The following is a 20,927-nucleotide window of genomic DNA, read 5'->3' on the forward strand; positions in this document are numbered from 1 at the left end:
TGATTAAATCCATATTTAGCACGCAGATAACAAGCTACTCTTCTCATCTGGCATAAATCTTCCACATCATGATCAACCATTTCTAGAGAGAAAATTGCTTCTCTGCAGTATGACCAGTCTTTTCAGAGCAACAATCAATGAATCCCCTGCGCTGGTGCATTTATAATGTGCCATTCTATTCCTCAGTATGAATGACTCGAATCCCTGATGTGTGTGTGTGTGTGTGTCTTTTCTGGGTGACTGGTTGTTTCGTCACACTGTCTGTGTCTAAGGGCTTAATGATTGCCATGTCCCATATTCAGTGGGTAATAATAACATATGAGTTATATTGTCAGACAGCTGGTGTTTGAGAGAAAATGAGATACACAGTGAGGAGAGCTGTTGGAAACCTTCAATTGTCTCCAAGAGCTTTTCAAAGAATTACAGGGATCTATAAAAAGTCAGTGGTAGCTTCTTTTCATGAATGTAGTTACATCAATTAGTATATTATAGCTTTGTTTAAAGCAACTGTTGTCTGCCACACCTTTGTTGTCATCACCATCACTGCAGCCCTGGAAAACCAGCTATTACTAGTTAATATGAATACATCACCACAGGGGGCTCACCACAGACACCAGATTTAAAACTCCGGTTTAATGCAATGAGAGATTTAATTAGAGCTGACAGCAAAGTGTGACCATTTTGCTTTGATGTAAAGGTTCATTTCTGTGAAAACACTGCAGCTAATACAGTGACCTGCCATCATACCCGTTTTTCAGTGAGGATGACTCTGCCCAGCAGCTGGTCCTCCAGTCCTCTCATGGTAACAGTGAAGTCAATGATGGAGGTACGAGCACTGATTTCAGGAGTGTAAGCCGGGTTAGGAAGCTTGGTGGTCATGTACAACCTGAAGCCCTTCATCACATCCACTTCTTTGTCGCCAACTTTTACCTGCAAAATAAAGATGGGGTGGCCATGAAAGCTGTGATTTTCAGATACAGCAGAAGGAAAATACCACAGGCCATACTAAGATTCACATTTATGTATCACGGAGCCAGTGAATAAACATACATTTCCTGTGTGTACTTGCGCATGGATGTGTGCTCGTGTTTGCTCTGATCATCATTTAATTACTCATGGCAGTATAACTTCTAATTATCCATCTGCTGGTTTGTCCCTGGAGCTGTTGACTGCAGACACCTTCACTTCTTCCTCACACCAGGATATTAATAGAAATTAAAGATTTTCAGGGAGAGAGAGAGAGAGAGCGATGCAAAAGAGCACACACACATAAACACACACACACACACACAACTCTCATTAGGCAGTCAAGACACTTCTGCTTAAAAGTGTTGGCTGTGTAACACACACTTGCTTGCAATCACCATAGGGTGTGTGCGCATGTGTGCCTGCAGTATATGCATGTGTGAGACAGGGGGAAGCAGCTGCAATGTCAGCCCACTGAATATCCAACATCATCCAGAGCCAGTAAAAAAAAAGAGGGGCGATAATGAGAGGCAGAGAAATGCCTGCAAGCGGCTTAAAATACCAAAATAAATATATAAGGAAAATCTGTGTTGTGATGTACTGTATAGTGCAATAATGACTGGATGGGAAAAGTTCAACAATAGAATGCATTTCCACTGACCTCTCAGTTGTGATTTGTGGAAATTATTGCTAAGTCAACTAGTGACACATAAAAAAAGAGACTTTCTTGTGTGCAATAAAAATGGTTTTTCAAAAGTTCAAACCAATTTGCTGGCAGAGAAACCATTTTGGAGTACTTCCTTGTCATGAACCGTTCTATATTTTCTGTAATAGCCACTTCAACAGCTTGATTCAGGTCTGTCATTTTGTCTGGCAAATCACTCAAATCCTCACCTGCAATCTTTTAAATTAAAAATATGTCAGTTCACTAAATAAAATTAGGACGGCAACCATCTTTTTTTTCTATTTACATAGAAATGACAGGAGAAAACTGTGATCCAGGCTTTACTGCTCACTTTGTAATAGAAATACATGTAGTCTGAGCCTGAGCTGTTAATGAAGGCATTTATTAGACTTGCCACGGTAGAAATTGTTTCAAGTGTGATATTGAATGCAGGAACACCATGTCTGATTTTATTTGCAATTACTTTGAGTAATAATTAAATTACCTGACTAATATTACCTAGATATGTTTTTCCCATTTCACGGTTTGCTGCTAAAATACAACACACACAGTTGAAGTAGTATAAAAACAAACTGCTATTCTTGACATCTTGCCATCTAAAACTAGTTGTATTTATTTGATTTTGATGTTTTTCTGGACCTTCTGTCCATATCAGATGTAATCTTCCATACTAATCAGAACCACGTCAATAGAACCAGGCTTGTTCTTGGTCAAAGTTGTGACACAGACCCAGACAAACAGGAAGACACCCAGTCACTCAGTGCGCACAAAATAAAACATTTTCTCTAGCACCAAGCACATCCCAAAACAATTAATATGATTTAAGCCAGGCGCTCCAGCTGGCATTGCTGGAAGACTCCACTCCTCCTCCAGCCAGTCCATGTTGTGCAGTGTGAGCCAGCGAGCTTGTTTTTCCACTGTCTGAGTTAATCAACCTGTGTCAGTACAGGTGTGACAGCTGGCATGGTCAGGAGGACCTGGCATCATGTCCTCCCACCTGTACTCAAAACACACCTGCCCATTTCGCACTCCTCTAACTAGGTTGGATTATTTCAGACATTTTACCTTGTAAGTGGAGCCAGTTTTAATGAAGTTTTTCTCCAGGATGTTGTCCAGAGCGGGGTCCAACTCCTCCCCTACGTCTTCAATCAAAAAGGGGCGACCAAGAGACAAACTGTCTTCAAGGTGGTTCTTGAAGTACTTATGGTTGAGTGAGGTGATCTTTAGTCAGAAAAGGGAGCAGGAGTATGTTAAAACAACAATATGATCTAAACAGGAACTCAGTCACATCCTCTCATCAGCAGTAGCAAAGACATGGCTGATTCTAAATGTGTGAGCAAATGACCCATTTATACAGAAAGCATAGAACATATGACTGTGTCAAATGAAAGAAGCTTGTTTCACTTCTCCCTTGTTCCTCCACAACCACGAAGGCCTGGGAATTGTGACCAATCATGCTAAAAATAAATCACATTTTAAACTGAACCATATTTAGAACAGGCTATAAAAATACAGTTAATTTAATGATGTCATTTGTACAAAGGGTTAAAACCCACTGCTGGGGAAGGTGCATTTTCAGACCTGCAGCTCATTCCTGGCTTCTTTGTTCTTGATCCAGATTTTTCCTTGTGTCTGGGGGTCAATAAGTAGGGGAAAGCGGGCAGCTTTGGTGACAATGATGCCATTGTGAATGGACAGGTCATCATTAGGGAGCCCCTGTCAATAGAAAAAATGACAACTAAAGCATGATTCTGAAGTTTAATTAAAGATGGAGCAAGTAAGTGTTGCAGATGAAGTAGAGGAGGAGGAGGAGGAGGAGGAAGGAAAGAAGATGAAGGCATTGGCAAATATTTGATCACGAACCTGTAAATTCCACTCACTAACAGTGGGCGCATCAATTAGAAGCTCAGTCAGATTGAGGTTGTTGCCAAAAGGGATGAAACGCTGTTTCAACTCTCGCTGCCAGTCATTCATCAGGAGATTTCGAAACTCCTGATTGAAGGGGCCAGAGTAAGAGAGGAATGCCGTGGCCAAAAGAACGTCACCTGGAACAGGACGACAAAGGGGGTGTGTTTTTTGTGTGTGTGCACACAGCAGCACAACAAACAAAAACAAAACATTTATTCATGACAGACATCTGTCTGATACTATAGTCCTTTGGGAAGTAGTGTTTCGAAACTCACCCACGAGGCGTTTGGTTTGAGCAGCAAACTCTTTGCTCTGTTCTGTCCATCTCTCCTTCTCACCGGCAAGACCGCTGATGAGACTGGACGCTGTCTGCATCTTGTGTCTGCAGCGCTCAGCATCCTCCAGCAGTGTCTGATGGGAGATGGGACAACAAACAGCTCAGTAGGTTGATGTGACTGTTAGGCCTCATCTGCCCATCAACTGTCCTACTATCTGCCTCTCAACTAATGCATGCTGGGATATCCTTGTAATGACTCTGGGCTCCTGTCTGCTCCCACTTTCTATCCAATCTGAATTTCAGCTTTCCCTGCTTAAAATATAGCAAAAGGTCAACAGCATCTTCAAGCCATGTATCACAATAATCTCTTTAGCGACTCCTCACAAGCAATAATGAGGCTGGCTTTCTAATAGCAATGAGGCCTATTTACACTTCTTTAATTAAGAAGCATATCAAAGTCAATAGCCCTCAAACCGCCTTTGCACTGAGACCTTCACTGTTGCTGGCAGCCTCTGCTAACTCCACATCTTAATCACAAAATTTTAAGAGTCAACCTGCGCTGTCCGGATTTCTTAATCACAGAGTCTATAGATCCACATACTGTTCCTTTTACAAGCTGTGATTTATAATAGAACATATAGAGTCCTAGTGATAAAAAAAAAAACACACACACACACACACAACTCTCAAACCTGCACACATAATTAATAGTGTGTCTCTGGTGTTAGTTACAGTAATTTAAACAAAATTGGAGTCATTTTCAGTTTCCTTTCATCTCTTCAGGCTGCATTTAGAAAGCAGGAAATAGCACAATATATTTTTTATGAACTCATTAACAATTTTAATAATGTTATTATTAGTTATCAAGAACAAATACAGTATGTATCTAACATAAACTTTTATGAAGCTTATCCTGGTCATAAATAGCATCAGGTGGTACCTGTTGTCATGACAACAGAAGCATAGGAAATTATTTTTTTTTATATAGAGATGTTAAGAAAAACATCATCAACGATGCTCAACCTTTAACAAGCTGAACTAGAACCCTGAACAGAGCTGTGCTGGAGTCAGGGTTGAATGATTCGATGAGCGTGGACCTGAGTTTATACATCATACATACTGCATGATAGCACCGTGCTGCTGTGAAAGAACAGCGCTGCTCTGAAAACCAACTCAGCACAAAGGCATCTGTATCATTTAAATCTATAGCACAGCCTGACAGGAGAATTAGGAAGGAAATGGGATTACTCGATTGTATCAAGGATCAACAGTTCACCGTAATGTGCTATTAAAAGTTACTCAAGCGTTGTTAAATTCTAATTGCACATTATATCACGGTATGATTTTCGGGAATGGACTATAGCCCTATAGTGCTATATTTAGGTGTAGACATTATCCCATGTTTTTTAAATTTGCTTGGGTAGACTAAATACATTTTCCAAATAGAAGCTGTTTTATAGTTGTGTTTAAGAGGATGTTTGCAAAGCTGTTAACCTGCTTCTCCATCATGGCCTTCTCATACTCCCCCTGCACCACATCCAGCTCTGCCTGCTTGGCATCCAGCTCAGCCTGAGCCTTCTGAAGGTCCACATTAGCTATGGCCAGACGATTCTGCTGCACTGCCAAGTTAGCCTGAAAGAGAAAAAGAGAGAGAGAGAGAGAGAGAGATGTGATGCTCTTATTGCACATGAAAAACCTGCAGAGGTTATGGTCAGTTCCCCGGGGAGCTAAGAAAGAGAAAGAAATGAAAGAGCAGAAAAGCTGACGACAGAAAGGATTTGACAGGAGAGGAGAGAAAGAGATGGTGGGATCGAGTGAGGAACACAACTGGTTAAATATGTTTAGATAAATGTGACAGCATGGCATGACAGATAGCATAAAGTAAGCAGGCATGGAGGTGAAAAGGTGTAGGTATCGATGCTTCACATTTGAGAAAAACATGTCAGAAGAAAACTTGGAGATTCATGAGTCAAACTGGGGAAAAAAAGAATAAAGGTTTTTAAATGTGAAGTGAGAGAAACTGGAAGTAAACAGTGACTGAGGGGTGACTGGAAGGCTAAGAGAGGAAGAAAATGTCTGAAGATGGCAGAGGACCCTTCCTCTTTTTAGACTAGAACAGTGGGGAAAGCATTGCAAGGCATTTAGAGTCAAAGATTTAGAGAAAAATATGTGTGTGTGCCCATCTGAGTTTGTTCACGGAAATCTGGTGCTTTCATTTAATATTAATTGACATCTGAAAGGACTATCCCCACTTGTCGCTCTGCTTGTCTGTCTGTCCAACTGTGTGTCTGGCGGTCTGTCTGGACAGTTTAGAGGGAAGGCACCACTGAGCTGGAAACCGGAAAATCAATTTGCAAGGTTGTGTTGTACTCTTAAGGAAAAGGTCAAGATCAAAGCAGGCAGGCAGAGGATTCTCATGGAGGTTACAGAGAGTACGAGAAAAACCAAATGTTTTTGTTTGTTTGTGTTAAAAGAATACATGAGAGCAAGGAGGAAAGCAGTGAGAGGGGCAGATGGGTGAAGCGAGAGACATGAAGGTGCAACATAAAAAAATACAAAATCTTAGGATATTGGGTTAAAAAGAAGAGCACAGATGTGAAAGAGATGTTAGGTGTGCATGAAAAATTATAACCAAAATTCTGAAATAAGACACATAAACACTTTCAAGACAACCTGAAAACCTTTGTTTTTCTTTACTTGAAATCAATCGCTAGGTTAAGTGAGCATGGAACATAGCTAACATGATTCCAGTACTCTGTGGGTGTGTGTGCTGTTGCTGCTCCTTATTAATTAAGTTATGGCACCCATTCCTGCTGAGTGTGAGAGTTTGCTTGGAATTCATAACACACACACTGACTAAACCTCTTATTACAGCGCTGAGAGTAATGGGTATTCTCAGATACTAGCTGTTTCTCCTTGAGAGCATTTCTAGGACACCATGTCATTAAATCCTGCTGAGGTCCTGCTCCAATGTCTAGGGAACCTTCAAGCTCTATCAAGGCCTTTATTTAAGCATATATATATATATATATATATATATATATATTTGTCTTCATCCTCAGCACCATCAAAGCAACCACAATCCACTACAGAATGCTTGAAAGGTATTTCTTTCCTGGCCTCTGCAGGATCAAGTAATTAGTGTCTCATGAGTGTTCTACTCAGGAGTCTATGTGTTGGACTGTGATGAGTTTTGTAACCAAACTGTTGGCCTGCCCGGGAAAATCCTTTTTTTTTGGGTGTGGATAAGAGGATTAAATTACAGGCCCTAGAAACTTGACTGAGACTGAGATGCACCCAGTTTTATTTCATTTTTTTCCACATGATCTGTGGATAAAAGCATAATCCTTCAGAAATGTTGGGGGCACTCCTATTACCTACACCATCAGCAAATTGTTGCTGCCAAAAATGAGAGAATATTAATAAATCCTTTTCATATCAGAGACAGTTTGTGCTTGTTCTGTAGCCTGGGGCTTTTCTTCAGAAAAATAACAACCCTCTTCCACTGTGTTTCTTATTCATCAGAGTGGGAGGCCATGGACTTTGCTCAGAGAGCGTGTTGAGCTCCACTGTGTAGAGGCGATGATGATAAGTGTATCACAGTGGATATGTTTGTGATGTGGAGTTTAGCAAGCAGATATGAAAACATACACATTTCTAAATTTCTTTGAGTTTACACAACAAAAGAATGGCGTTTCACTTGATGTGATTTTCCAGTTTATTCTTATTGTTGCGCACAGCACTGTGCTACAAAGGAATAACTGAGTTAGATCTGCCACACTGACTGTTACCTTCAAGGGCAGGACCTCCTTGTTAATAGAAAAGAAAGAGGCCATGGCTTTGGTCCAGGATGCAAGGCCGGCCACGTTGCCACACACTCTCTTGGCTGTTTCAATGTTGTAGTCAGACATCTCAAAATATGGCTGCAGCAGCTCCACCATCTCCTCATTAATGGTGTCTTTGGGGAATTGCTTCAAGAGAAAGAAAGAAAGAAGAAGAGCAAGGAGATGTAGGTTGATTTGAATGGAAAGAACTGGGACTTGTTTCAGTCTGTACACACATTAGCTATACATGTAACTCCTTTATTACTTTAAAGCACAGACTACACCTGACTTTAGTTTCAAATGTATAAAAATATGATATTGGAAAATTCACCTGCAGGCTGCCCAGGAAATTCCCAGCTGTCATGAGTTTTAGGGACTCCTGCCAGGAAGGAGTGTTGCAGTTTTTCTCCGGATCGATCTTCACAGCGTTGACCCGCCTCTGGAAGAGCAGCAGCACGCAGTCCATGATTCGCATGATGAGGTGAGGAGGTCGGCCAAGGGTCCGTACAGTGGCGATGTCGGATGGCTTGATTGTCTGTGTGGGCACAAGAAATAGAGGGGAAAGAAAAGAATTCGGACTAAATGATGACCTTTAGTCCTAATGGAATGTTCAATGTTATATAAAGAGACAATATACAAATCTGTAGTTTTAGAAAAGAAAAAAGCAAAAGAAGTATGAGAATAAAATACAACCAGACAGAGGAAAATAAAGATTGACATGGAATTACCTCAAGGGACTGATTAAGATGAGAGACAGGAGAAGAGTAAAGAAAATGTCCCAGTGAGAGTTGTTTGGCTGCTTCATCATATTCCCTGTCTGCTCAATCCTTTTTGCACTTTTCAAATTTCTGCTCTCTCCTTCCTGCTCCATTTCCACTCAAGACCAAGTCTAGTGTGAATTACCCACTAGAGGTTCTGTCAGCACACAATGCGGTCTATCATGTGTTTCCACCTTCTTATTAAAACATCTCAACAGGGTCCACTCAGCTAGATGTTTTTTTAATATTATTGTTGCCCAGAATTGTCATACGGTACATCTACTAACGTCCATGTTATTGCCACCATTGTGCATTAATGACAAAGGTTTGTGCTGTAAAGCAATATAATAAATAAAGATACCCACTGTGCACAATAGTACATTTTACGCAAGAGGTTGGGCAAATGACAACAAAACCTGAACTGCAGTGTGTCAATCTTATGACCTTGCACAATACGTACAACCAATAGCCCTCATACAGGAATTGATATAGAGAAAAATGGCACATGGTCAGGCAGTGATGGTGTATTTGACAGGCTTAGCTGAGCAATGTCTACCCTTAGAAAAACTCAATGCTGTTGCTTCAGTAGATTAATGGCAAAAAAAAAGAAAAGAAAAAGGAGTAGATAAAAGGCAGGCAGCTTAATGGAGCCCTGGGCTGTTAAAGGTCCCAATAGGCTGTGGTAGCCCCACTGATGCCAAACCCCCCCCCCCCCCCCCCCCCCCCCCCCCTCATTACACCACCAATGGGAGCCCATTCACTGACTGCAATTTTAAGCTTTGTTGCTTAATGATATCCATGACAGTGGTTATGTACATGCAAGTGTAATCGCCTAATTTCCATCAGTTTGTTTATATTTTTCCAAATATCACGTTTCATTTTATAATTTAAATTCATAGGGTTAAGATAAAATGGTGAATTATTTCAGTAAATTATTTTATTGTTTCAGTGTGATTGGAAATTGGACTTAAACAGGGATTTTAATGTTGTATTTCGATCTGTTATTGACCTTGGAGTTGATGTGACTTCCTGTAATCTCGCGTGAGCGGCGAGCTCTCGTGCAAGAGGGGACGAGATGACGGAAGGAGAAGAGAGGAGATGTCGGAGAGGAGCGCGAGTAATATTGTTCGGATTTCAAGTGTTTTTCTGTGTTTTCTTTTGGTCGAACATCACTCAGACTGTTTCTGCTCGACTCCGCCTGTGTGTCGAGAGTTTGGACTGTTTATTTCCACCTGTGAAGGAATGTTTCTCCAGTGAGAGTTGCTAGCTTAAATAGCTTAGCGTTGCGCTAGCTGCGTACTGCCGACAGGAGTATGACAGAGGACCCGCGGTTCTCCGGAGCACCTGGGTGTCAGGACTGCGGTGGTGCTCCGTGAGGAAGACGCTGTTGGAGGGTGTCACGGCCGGACTTCGGCAGGAGGACTGCTACGAGGTGGTAAGAACTCAAGGTTTTTTTCTGTTCAACGAGCTCCAATGCGCGCCAACAGGCAACAATGCAAGCTTGTTTAGACATGAACTAAACTGTAAATCTTAGACAGGAAAGCTTTATTGACCTGGGCCATACTATTTTTTGTCTTCACTCATATTGGGTCATGTCTCTGTAGTTTGTTCAACACGTTCAATACATGGCTGAATAACATGAATAAGTGTGTGTCGTTGTTGCTTCTGGTGCTTATGCCTGAACAGGTATTCTGATTTTCTTTGATTGCTGGTCTTGTTTTCTATTAAATCCATAGTTTTCCTGGTTATTTTAATAATAATTTGTTTTCTGTTTTTGAAGGACCTGTTTCCCTGCGTATGTGTGTTTTGCTTCCTCTTGTTTCCCTCCTTGGTGGTACCTGTGCTTTGTTACCCTTGTGTATTTAAGTCTTGTATTCCCATTTGTCCTTGTGTCCAGTCTTGCTTCCCTACATGTGTGTGTAACTGTGTCGTTTCCCTAGATTTCCTGAGTTGAGTTGTGGATTGTTTTTCCCATGTCCCTCGTTCCTGGTTCGGTTCTGTTTTGTTGTTTTGATTCATTGTTTTTTTCCATTGAAGCCTTTTGAGTTTCTGTTTGGACCTTTTGGATTTTTTAGTGATTGTGACTTTAGGCTTTCCCTCACCTTTTGTTGAACATTTACCTTTTGAGTCAGCATGTGGATCCTTGTTTTGAACCTTCGAATACTGGATCTCCTTAAATAAAGCTGCAGTTGCCTCATTCCATCAAACTCTCCCTGCTTGTTTGGATGAGCAAAAGGTGCTATAGGCCCTCATTTGATGCCAAACTCTGTGCACCACATGACATTTAGTCAGGAGGACTCCAATTAAATCATCTAGATCCCTTCATAAATATACCATTAAAATATATGGTCACCAATCTGAACAGATTATCCAGAGCTATCAGTTTGGAAATCCCAGTTTTCTATGTGCAGCAGCATGATAAATATTATAATGAGATAGCTGCCATAGGAGATCTCCATGCAACCATGCACCCAGAAGGACAGCTTTAATTACAATGCAGCTCCAGGCCCCAGACCACTATACTAACTTTAGACACACCAGGGTAGGAAGGCTGTAGGCAAAAACTTCACGCCACTTCACACAGCAAGTCACAGAGGGCTTGTAAGTGGCCCCCTGAAGCAACACAATGTAAGAGAGCAAGAAAAATATTGGTGGGTGATGCATTAAGCCAAACACTGAGGCACAATAAAGTGCTGCCGCACACAGTTTTTGTACACCTCAAGCTATCTTGTAGGGCAAATTTATACTGGCACAAACCCATACAAGAATAGGCAACAATTATCAATTACAGTGAAAGTAGTATGGTGCTACATGTATTTTGCACTGCCGTGGCTTATTAGAGCTGCCTGCCTGGCTTTTGATTTTTTTCATGTTCTTACCATTCAAAAACAAGTTGAGAACATTGGTGTTTGTAATACCTGCAGTGCAGCCTCTGCCTCCTCTAGAGCTGGCCGAGCAGCTTCAAGTTTCTCCTCAGCGATGGCCTTGTCAGCTGAAATGCTGTCTACGATGGCCTGGGCTTTGTCCTTTACCTTCTGCACTTCTACCTTCACTCGCTCTGCTGCCTGGGCTTTTACTGTCACCTCTTTCAACACCTGCAGCACACACACAAAGGTAGTAGAAATAATGATAATAATAAGCACACACTTACACGCATAGAAAAAAAATCCTTACCATATCAGCCTTGTCATTTGCGACCTGTAGCTCCTTCTCTTTCACCTCCAGCTCTTTGCTGAGAGCAGCCACAGATTCTGATGCCTCCTTCAGCTTTTGGAGACCAGTATTCATCCTAACAAGAAGATTTAGTTTACAGTCAGCCTAGCCACATGTGACATGTGACAATTCCAGCGATCTGCTACAATATGTGACAATGTTTGGAAGTCTGCACTTAGGGTCCTCTTTTTTTTGTAAATATCCATAAAATGGATAAGCTCAAGCTCTGACATTCTGTCTGAATCATTGACCTGCTGGGTACCAGGTGGTGCACATTTCTGCAAAGACTTTTTATCTTTGATTGGCTTGTGGCATGTGTCTAAGTCACAATATAACTTTAAAAGCTTTTAAAATAAGGACACATGGGTTCAATATTATGAAAAGTACAGGGACTGTATGTGGTTGTCAAATCTAAATCAAAAATCAAAATCCTGTAGTTTACTCAGCACATTGAGGAGTCTAATTTAATCAGGGAGCCTCCTGGTCATCTGTCATGTTCTGTGCCATTTGGGAGTTCTATTTTTGACCTATTTTACTTGCTAGGTAAATTAAAAATGGAAAACCACCCTAAATTTTAAAAAGTCTAAAAATGGTAGTGCAGATGCCCCATAAACTTAGACTACAGTCCAGCCCTTTGCTGTGTGCCAAAAATGCTTCATACTGTTTCTGTAACAATTTAATTACTTTTTACCTGTTAGCAAGAGTCTGGACTTCAGACCTCTTCTCCTTGTAGATGGTCTTGTAGCCCTGAATGAAGGACAGGTAGGACTTTGGTGTGACGTGAGTGGAGCGTCGGTATCTAGATTGGAATTAGTTGGTCTAAAGTTACTTCTATAGTTCAAGTAATAGATAAATATTCAGGGTACTGATCATATACATGTATAAAGTAGAATTACTAAAACACTGTACCTCTGGAAGTAGTCCACACTCTTCTCTGCCACACCATCTTGGAAGGAGCCCATGCACTGGACTACCTCCCTTTTGACCTGAGGTGTGCAGTCTATGTCATAAACAGACAAGAAGTGCTCTGAAACTGAAGGACAAGGCGAATGAGAAAGAACAGAAATAAGTAGGAGGAAAACATTGATATGTATAATCAACCTGACAGCTGACATCTTCAAAACTTGTAATTGATAAGTTTCTACGCAGGAATAGTTGTAACTGTTGAGGGCATAATGAATTATTGGCTTTTGTACTACTAGTGCTAAAACATCTGAGCCATACTTCTGACAGAATCAACAAAATACAAAATGGACAGTCAGAAATATAAATGGAAAGCTGTGGATAATTGGAAAATATTGATGTTTTCATATTTCTTTTTCTCAAAACAGACTTGTGGAGAGAGCCAAGTTATATTCTGATGTAAAACTGACAAATGCCCATGGTCGAGCTGTTTGGATTTAATTAGACTGGATTTGTCAGTTAATGTACCTGCAACCAGGGCATCTTTCGGCCAGCGGCTGAACCAGTCCATGGTGCAACCAGATATAAGTGCTGGAAACTTTAAGGCCCGGTTACGGAACCTTTCCCCGACAGGAGAGAAGCATAGGACGACGTGAAGATTATGTCGGACCCGTGACATGAAGTACTCATACAAGTTTTCATTGGTCGGTGGTCGTCTGGGAAACTCTCGTTTCATGATCGGGATGAGATCACTGAGGATCTCGTCAACCTCATCACGGGCAAACAAGTTTGACACCTGAAGAGAGACACATGCACAGTTTGTCACTGATTTCAAAGTGAGTCTTTTTTATTTTCCTACTCTGGGATGACGCACTCACTAGTAACGTAGTACATTTGTTCACATTGTTTTTGCGTCATTTTACAAAATCCCTGGTTACCAGAAGAAAGAGCATGTAACTGAGAGTGGAGGAGAGTGAGAGTGTGTCTTTAGGGAATATGCAGTGTTATGGTTAACAGCACCAGGTCTCTAACCATCTGCTGTGTTACTCTCACATAAACAACAACATCACAACTCGCTTTTTCATTTTTATTTTGCCTTTCTCTCACTGTCTCTTATCCTAACACCACTGTAACACAAACCTCTCTCCAACACACACATAAACATGATGCACTCTGTCTCACCTGCACACAGACAGCACCACTTTTTCCCTGTTTCCCCTGGTACAATTTACCTCCCCTGGTATACCAAGGTAGATGAGGAGTAAAAGAAGAGCAGGATGAAAAGGTGGAAAACAGACAGGGCAAAAAATGTTTCTATGATAAGATGGGACAAAAAAATATTAAAGAGAGCATGAAAAATAGAGGACTGAGACACAGCTAAATGAGAAATAAATAAAAGAAGGGAAAAAGAAGGGGGGAGAAATGGAAAACTAGAATGGCCACTGTGTGGTTGTTTGCCTCTTATGGTTTGTCAGGTTTAGCATCCATATCTATTACTCCATGGTGTTTTCAGCTTCTTTGTGTTGACCTTTGACCTTCTACATGTACAGTTAATTGTATTATTTTATTAGACACATGTCATAAATATCTTACCATTTCATCCTTAACAATGTTTTAAAAACACAGTGGATTCAAGTGATTATGAGTGGAGTAATGGAACTAAACATGTTTTCTGAAGTCATAGTGACCAAATTGTAATCTGTTTATCCTTAAGGATCTGTAAGTTATACAAATATAAACATGTTTTAGGATCACAGACATTTGACTTTTTATCACCATTTTTCTGAATTTCTGGATCGCTGACTCCAAGTAAACATTTGTATAATATATAAAAAGGTTTAGGAAATATTACTTGCTCACAATGATATCGACAATTACTGCTTACCAGAAAATGTACAGAAAAGAAAGGAATTCTCATTTTGCATGAAAACTGAGTGCTGGCTGCTTTTCAGATGGAACCTGTATCCAGCTGTAAAGATGAGTAGCAGAAGCACATACGCTAATAACAGGTGTGAAATCAAACCAATGATTATATAATAGAGGGCTAATTCTGCAATGTCATTCACCCCAACTACATAATAATACTACAAAGTCACCACAGAGGAGCAGTGGGAGTAAAAGTCTGCTGGAGGTGTAACAGAGTGTAATAGTCATGCTGCACTTGTGCATAATTTAGAATTGGTTCACTTACACTCCTAATGCTTGTTTGGCTGTGATAGATAAAGTCAGTAGGAAAAAAATATATATGAGCAGAGAAGCCCAAAGAGCAAAGTGTATAAAAAAAGCTGAGGAAATTGAAGTGGAAAGTGCTTTTCAGTTATATCACAGCCACTGGATCTAGTAGAGTGGGTGATTCTGGGCCTGCAGCACAGAAATGTGCCAACACTGGCTTCTGACCTTGAAGCTGCTTGTAGAGTTATGGAGTCACACAGGGGGAAAAATAAACGGCACTTTGGCGCTGTGCTGCACAGTGCTGTAGTATTATTTGTATTTGACTCTTCTGTCCATTAATTTTATTCCAACTAACTCTATGAGAAAATAATGTTGGGATACAATCCTATTGACAAGGAAAATGCAATTTGCTTTTTAATTTGATTGACTGATATAAGCTAAAGTGGTCATAACCCAGATAGAAACTGCAATATTTTCCTGTCTCCCGGTCTGTGCTGTCACTGCCTCGGTGTCCTGGTCATAAAATATTTATTTCACTCAAGGATGAATCCAGACAGTAAAGCTCTATGTGTGTCTTTTTGGTTTGTGATAAAACAGAAAAAGAAAAAGAAACATCTTACATATTTAGCAAAACCTTTGTATAGATTTAAGGTCACACAAAATGTCTTTTTTATTGTTATTTTTGAATTTATCTATATGTTTTTACTGACCTCTCCAGATGAGAGGACATTGTTCATGTACTCCAGGAAAGATTCGTCTTTAATTTCATTGTCAGTAAAGATGAAGCTGATGCCTTTTCCGTGTTGGCCTGCTGTTCTGTACAAACCCTTCAGGTCGTCCATCAGGTTGGCTGTGTTGTACGAGCTGGGAAAGCACAGAAAATGAAAAATAAGTATTTACTCTGTTTAAAAGACAGATGATAGCACAAGATTTCTCCAAATCTTAAACTGCTGTCAATAGAACACATTAGAAGACAGTTGCTTTGAATATGGATATATTAAAACAGTGCGTCAATTAGTGGGCAGTTACATTGAAGTGTCATTTAATTTTAAAGTTTTAAACGCTATTTTAGGTGGATGAATTAAGAAAAGGTAGCATGAGCTGACTGATACAAGTTTGATACAAAAGTAGAATTGGTGTTAATTTAATAGTGAAAAATTTAAAAATGGAAAAAAAACAAGATAGAAACTTTAAATATTGTTCATGATTATATTATTCCTTTTATGACACGCAACAGTTACATGTCTTTCTATTTTTACTATATTTACAATTTTGTTTTCATTATAATCCTTGGTTTTCTGTTATATTTCTTTTGCTATATTTGTGTTTTACTTTGCCCTGTTTTGGTTCTGCTTCCTGTTTTATTTTGTTACTTCCTTGTTTGTCCTTGTATGTTTTACTTCCTAGTGTTTTCCCTCCATTGCGATGGTCCTTTTGGCTACAGTGATGCTGTGATAAACACAAAAACCAAGGAAGGCAAAAGATGCTTTCTTTTTAATGTTCCCTATTCAACAATGTCATCACCAGCTCACTCTTTGCAGTCCAATACAACTCTGAAATTGGTAGGGGAATACAGCGTGGTACTGCTAGCCATTCTGTCAATGTCATTAAAGAAAAGAAAGAATTATTCAGACAGATCTGATGTTATCCAGTGAGGTGACAGCAGGTTTCCAGGGCAGCCAAACTAATATCTAGCTTGTAAAATTGTAAATATATTACACCTTAGCATGCAGAAAAGTACCTATTGTGAAAGCAGTCAGATTGCTTTTTATTAATATGTCTGGAAATGATGCAAGACAGAAGACAGTCAAGCTACAGAAATCTAGATGCAGGAAAAGTGTAACTGAGTCTCTCATGTGATAAGAGTTAATTGAATAACAAGTGACATCATGGCTGCTAGCCACTGAGGACTGCAGCGGTGATACACTGTAAGTGCTTCTGTGAATACCCACAAGGCCGTATCCCATTCCAATGAGTTGCATGAAAAAGAGCAGTGTGCATGAAAATGATAAATAAAAGTATAGTCTTCATGAAAAAAGGAGTTTAACTGTACTGGGTGTGCAAGTAAAAGTCAATAGTAGTTTGTGTGTGTGTGTGTGAGACAAGAGACTGCAGAGGAGAGAAAAAAGAAGGGAGCAGACATACAATAAAGGTGTCGATTTTCCCCAGAGGTGGATGTGAAGGCAAAAGGAGAAACATGAGGCTCATTCATATTAATGGCAAGCACTAAAAGTCTGTTCAGAGGAAAAAAGCCGTTGGGAAATATGACTGCGTCAAATGCACAGGGGGACTGAGGGAGAAAAACATTCGACAGGGTAGAAGAGGCCACAGTCAGACTCAGAACAATAAAGAGCAGGACAAAGCAAAAGGGAGAAAATGACAGCTAAAGCAAACGAAAGTTTTTCTTATTCTGATTAATCAACCACATGAAAAGAGTCTCCCAGGAAACAATGATATTGTTTCACAGAATAGACTGTGAAACAGGGCCAGAGCTGCCAAGATATACAATAAAATATCAGTCTGATTCAGTTTATTTCAGAACATCCTGTCCCGACAATTAATTCATACTGACTGCTGTGCCTGAAAGATGAATAATGAATCTTCCTCAAATGGTAAAACTAGGACACAATATTCATATATCTAAAAAGAAGGAAGGCTTCAAATTCAAAGTAGACTTTAAGAAAGACCTGACTGGCACACAAAGAAGATAGAGACTGGCAAAATCAAACATGCATTTAATTGCATTTAATAACTTATTCATATTTTCATTTTATTCATTTCTATATCTGTTCCCTGATTTTCCCATGATTTTGGTAAATATTAAGGATGAAACCTTTTTATAATTGTGTTACAATATCTGAGATGAGATTGATATTGATTGATCATGTGGCTGGTATGTGTGTAAATAAATGAGCATTACCGTGTGAGAGTGATCTGGAAGATCTTGTATCCGGCAATGAATGAGGCCAGTCTGGTCAGACTCTGCTTGCCAGAACCCCCAACCCCTACCAACAAGGCATTGCCTCCAGGTGTCCGGATTATCCTCGACACCTACACATACACGAACATATGCACAAAATGATGACGTAAACAAATACATTCTTGACAGACTGTGTATGAGAAGGAGACTACACTACTGTGGCTACATGATTAAAAAGTAAAACATCTGCACCTTGATTAGATGTATCATAGCATCCTGAAAGAAGACCATGTCCATGCCAGTACCCCTGATGCTCTCATTGTAGTGGCTCAGGAACATGTTCAGACGTTCTTTTAAACTCTCAAAAGATTCAATCGGCTCATACACTTTGGGCAGATCAAAGTCTGATTCTTCTGGCTCCTCTCCTGTGAGGAAGGGACATTATACATTAAAAATGTTCACATGATAAATCAAAGACCATGAACCAGAACACTGAAGGAATCCTGTGTCTGTTTGATTTGCTGTTACCTGTAGCCTCGGGGGCGTCACGCAGGAAGTCGACAAAGTATCTGTCCACTCCGCAGTCTACTATATTCTTGTGTTCTTCTCCAAGCTCTTCTCCAACCAGCTTCGCAAGAGCCTGGTCGAACCACTCCACATCTTCGGGCATAGTGAATCGATCAGCTATCACACGTTTGCACTCGTGCTTCCACAGTGCCAACAACACCTGAGAAATTGTGTTTCAGGAAAAAAAACAAACACTCGATCATTGTCCATGCTAATAGTTAAATAAATTTAAGAACTCACTGGCAGATTTTGCACACAGTAACCTGTAACTGCATTGTACTGCTCTGGACTACACTGGTTACATTTTGTTGTAGATATGTTAGTTTGGTTGGATTTTTTTTCGTCTTATTCTTAGTATATGTTAGGTAGTGTATTATCTATTTTTCAATTTTCAAGAGTGAGTGCCTGTTCCTACTGCAACAGTGAAAGTTCTGTCTGTCTATTCAAATATCTGTACTGTTTGACTGGCTTTGTGACTGATCAGTTGTAGTGTTGCCTCTGAATTGAGATGGCACCCTCAGTGGGGATGTTGAACATGCCCAAGGTAGAGGATATATTTTACAGTTTTCAGTTATTGTTTGATCATTCTGTCAGGCTCACTGGACTAGTCTATTATAGCCAGCACCAAACTTCCCACTACTACTCCTCTATTCACATTTTTGCATGCAAAGATTACATATTGACATCAAGTTTCAACTGTGTAATAAAATTCTTTTGCATTTGGATTGGCACAGTGAGAGACCAAACTTGTGATGTGAAGTCATTGATTTGGTTATTTTAGAGTTTTCATCATTCTTTTTCACTGCTTCTACTTCCACTGTCTAAATTCACAATAAAACCCTTGTTTGAGACCATATATTATTTTACAGAAAGCCATGTTTGTCAGTTTAGATATCAGATTGTATGCGCATCTTCTCACCTCTACAGAGTTGACCACCTCAGCACTGGTGGTGAGCATGCCTTGCCAGACCCTTGACAGGTCTCTCAGGTTGAAGATATAGTGGAAATTTGCAGGAGTAGGAAGCATCTTGACTTTAGTCAACTGCCAAAGGTGTCGGGTCAGAGACACTAAGCGAGGTACAATGCTCTGAATCTCTTCAATGAAACCTCGACGTGCACAGAAGTGTCCCTCACCAATTATACCTATGGTAAGGATGATGGAGACATTTTTTGTAAGAAGTGTATACACTTAAACTGAAAGAAAAATATATATATATTTTCAATAATTAACAATTAAATATATAATGATTCTGACACTGTGTTACCCACCAAATATCTTGTCTATGGAAGCATTGGAGGGCAGGGTGCAATTAAAGATGGAGAACTGCCTTTTCAGTCTCTGTGGGATGTCATTGCGCCCTCCTCCTGGATGAATCATAGCTGCCAGGAACTGAACATCCACAAAATTGGTGAACTCTCCTGGTTTTTCCAGATTGAAGAACCCGTTCTGCTCCATCAGCTGTCTGACAATCTCATTGGTCACCTTTGAGGAAGTGATGTGTTTAATGTAATTTTTTAAAGTAATATCAGCATTCTTAGATTCTGTTATCAGCAGAACAGTTCATTTCAATAATTAGCTGGGTGGCACATCCTCAATTGTTATAAGAACTCCAAACCTGGTCTCCCCACTCATTGATGACAGGCATGTTGATATCATCTATAAAAACAGACATTTTCTTTCCAGCAGGGGGTCCGTAGGTTGTTCCCATTCTCTTGTCCACATAGCTCTCTATAGTCCTCTGATTGACAAAGGGGAGGAGCAAAGAAAAACATAGGGTGAAACAAATACATATGATGTATTATCTGTCTGTAATGCCATGTAAGAGACATCTTACATCACTGTTATACAAGGCTGTAATAATACATTAATGTTATATATAGTTGTACTTGCTTTACCTGGAACATGAGCGGTGTGGTGGCAGAGGAGAAGTTAAGGCTCTTTCCCATGTGGGTCTCAGGGTCATATTTTGACATGTAGCTCTTGATGATCACAGTCTTGGCTGTTCCTTGCTCTCCAATTAGCAAAACAGCCTATAACGAATGGAGGGAAAAACATCTGAATGCAAAGATAATGCAACTTCAAAACAAACACAACAAGAAAGCAGAGAAACCTAACACCGTCTTAAATAGAATTCAATCTTGCAACACATTTTTGTTTTACAGTATAAATGCCCAAATGCATCACTATATCTTTAACATCACTGCAGAATTTGCATGATCACAACCAATTATTGTGGTTTATTTTTGTCCTGACTTTTGACAATTTGTTAAATCAGTTCCTTGTGCAGTAGAATTTCACCAAGGAAGATAGAGGTGAGTGTTACTGTATAACATGTAGAAGGTTTACTTCTGCTTTCGCCTGCACAAATGTTGGAGCCAATTAAAAATAATGTCACTTGAGCTGCATGACTTTATGTCACGTGTTTCCATTAGTTACATAACATAATGAAGTCTGTATTTTTAAATATTCACAATCAAATCCTATATAGTGAAATAACAAATTGCACACACACACAGACACAGGGGAGCAATTGATGGGCTTTTAAATAGAGTATCGACCATTATGTTAATGTTGTCCGTAGTAAAGCCGTCCTGCACCCAGCCATGCTGCCAATTTATTGATTTGAACGTGTGTACACATGTGTCTGCTCAGCCGTATCGACTTAGCATTTTACATTGAATAGAGACTTGGGGGTAACTATAAAATCTTTATATACACGTTACAAAGCTTTGT

General features: G+C 39.9%; 1 protein-coding gene across 1 annotated transcript in view; it reads right to left on the reverse strand.

Annotated features, from left to right (window-relative positions):
- Positions 1-20,927, reverse strand: part of dnah5 (dynein, axonemal, heavy chain 5) — a 68,144-nt gene that overhangs the window by 14,947 nt on the left and 32,270 nt on the right. Inside the window, exons 53-73 of the mRNA XM_028424940.1 lie at positions 20,090-20,224; positions 19,810-19,932; positions 19,463-19,676; positions 19,113-19,336; positions 18,155-18,353; positions 17,879-18,051; positions 17,627-17,757; positions 15,417-15,570; positions 13,063-13,330; positions 12,541-12,664; positions 12,323-12,430; positions 11,593-11,707; positions 11,337-11,513; positions 7,992-8,195; positions 7,628-7,807; positions 5,331-5,468; positions 3,835-3,970; positions 3,515-3,696; positions 3,233-3,367; positions 2,717-2,872; positions 748-930 (exon numbers count right to left, since the gene is read on the reverse strand). Of these exons, the coding sequence (XP_028280741.1) occupies positions 748-930; positions 2,717-2,872; positions 3,233-3,367; positions 3,515-3,696; positions 3,835-3,970; positions 5,331-5,468; positions 7,628-7,807; positions 7,992-8,195; positions 11,337-11,513; positions 11,593-11,707; positions 12,323-12,430; positions 12,541-12,664; positions 13,063-13,330; positions 15,417-15,570; positions 17,627-17,757; positions 17,879-18,051; positions 18,155-18,353; positions 19,113-19,336; positions 19,463-19,676; positions 19,810-19,932; positions 20,090-20,224 (3,459 nt within the window). The remainder of the gene's footprint in view (positions 1-747; positions 931-2,716; positions 2,873-3,232; positions 3,368-3,514; positions 3,697-3,834; positions 3,971-5,330; positions 5,469-7,627; positions 7,808-7,991; positions 8,196-11,336; positions 11,514-11,592; positions 11,708-12,322; positions 12,431-12,540; positions 12,665-13,062; positions 13,331-15,416; positions 15,571-17,626; positions 17,758-17,878; positions 18,052-18,154; positions 18,354-19,112; positions 19,337-19,462; positions 19,677-19,809; positions 19,933-20,089; positions 20,225-20,927) is intronic.

This window comes from Parambassis ranga, chromosome 16 (assembly GCF_900634625.1).
Source record: "Parambassis ranga chromosome 16, fParRan2.1, whole genome shotgun sequence".
Lineage (NCBI taxonomy): Eukaryota > Metazoa > Chordata > Actinopteri > Ambassidae > Parambassis > Parambassis ranga.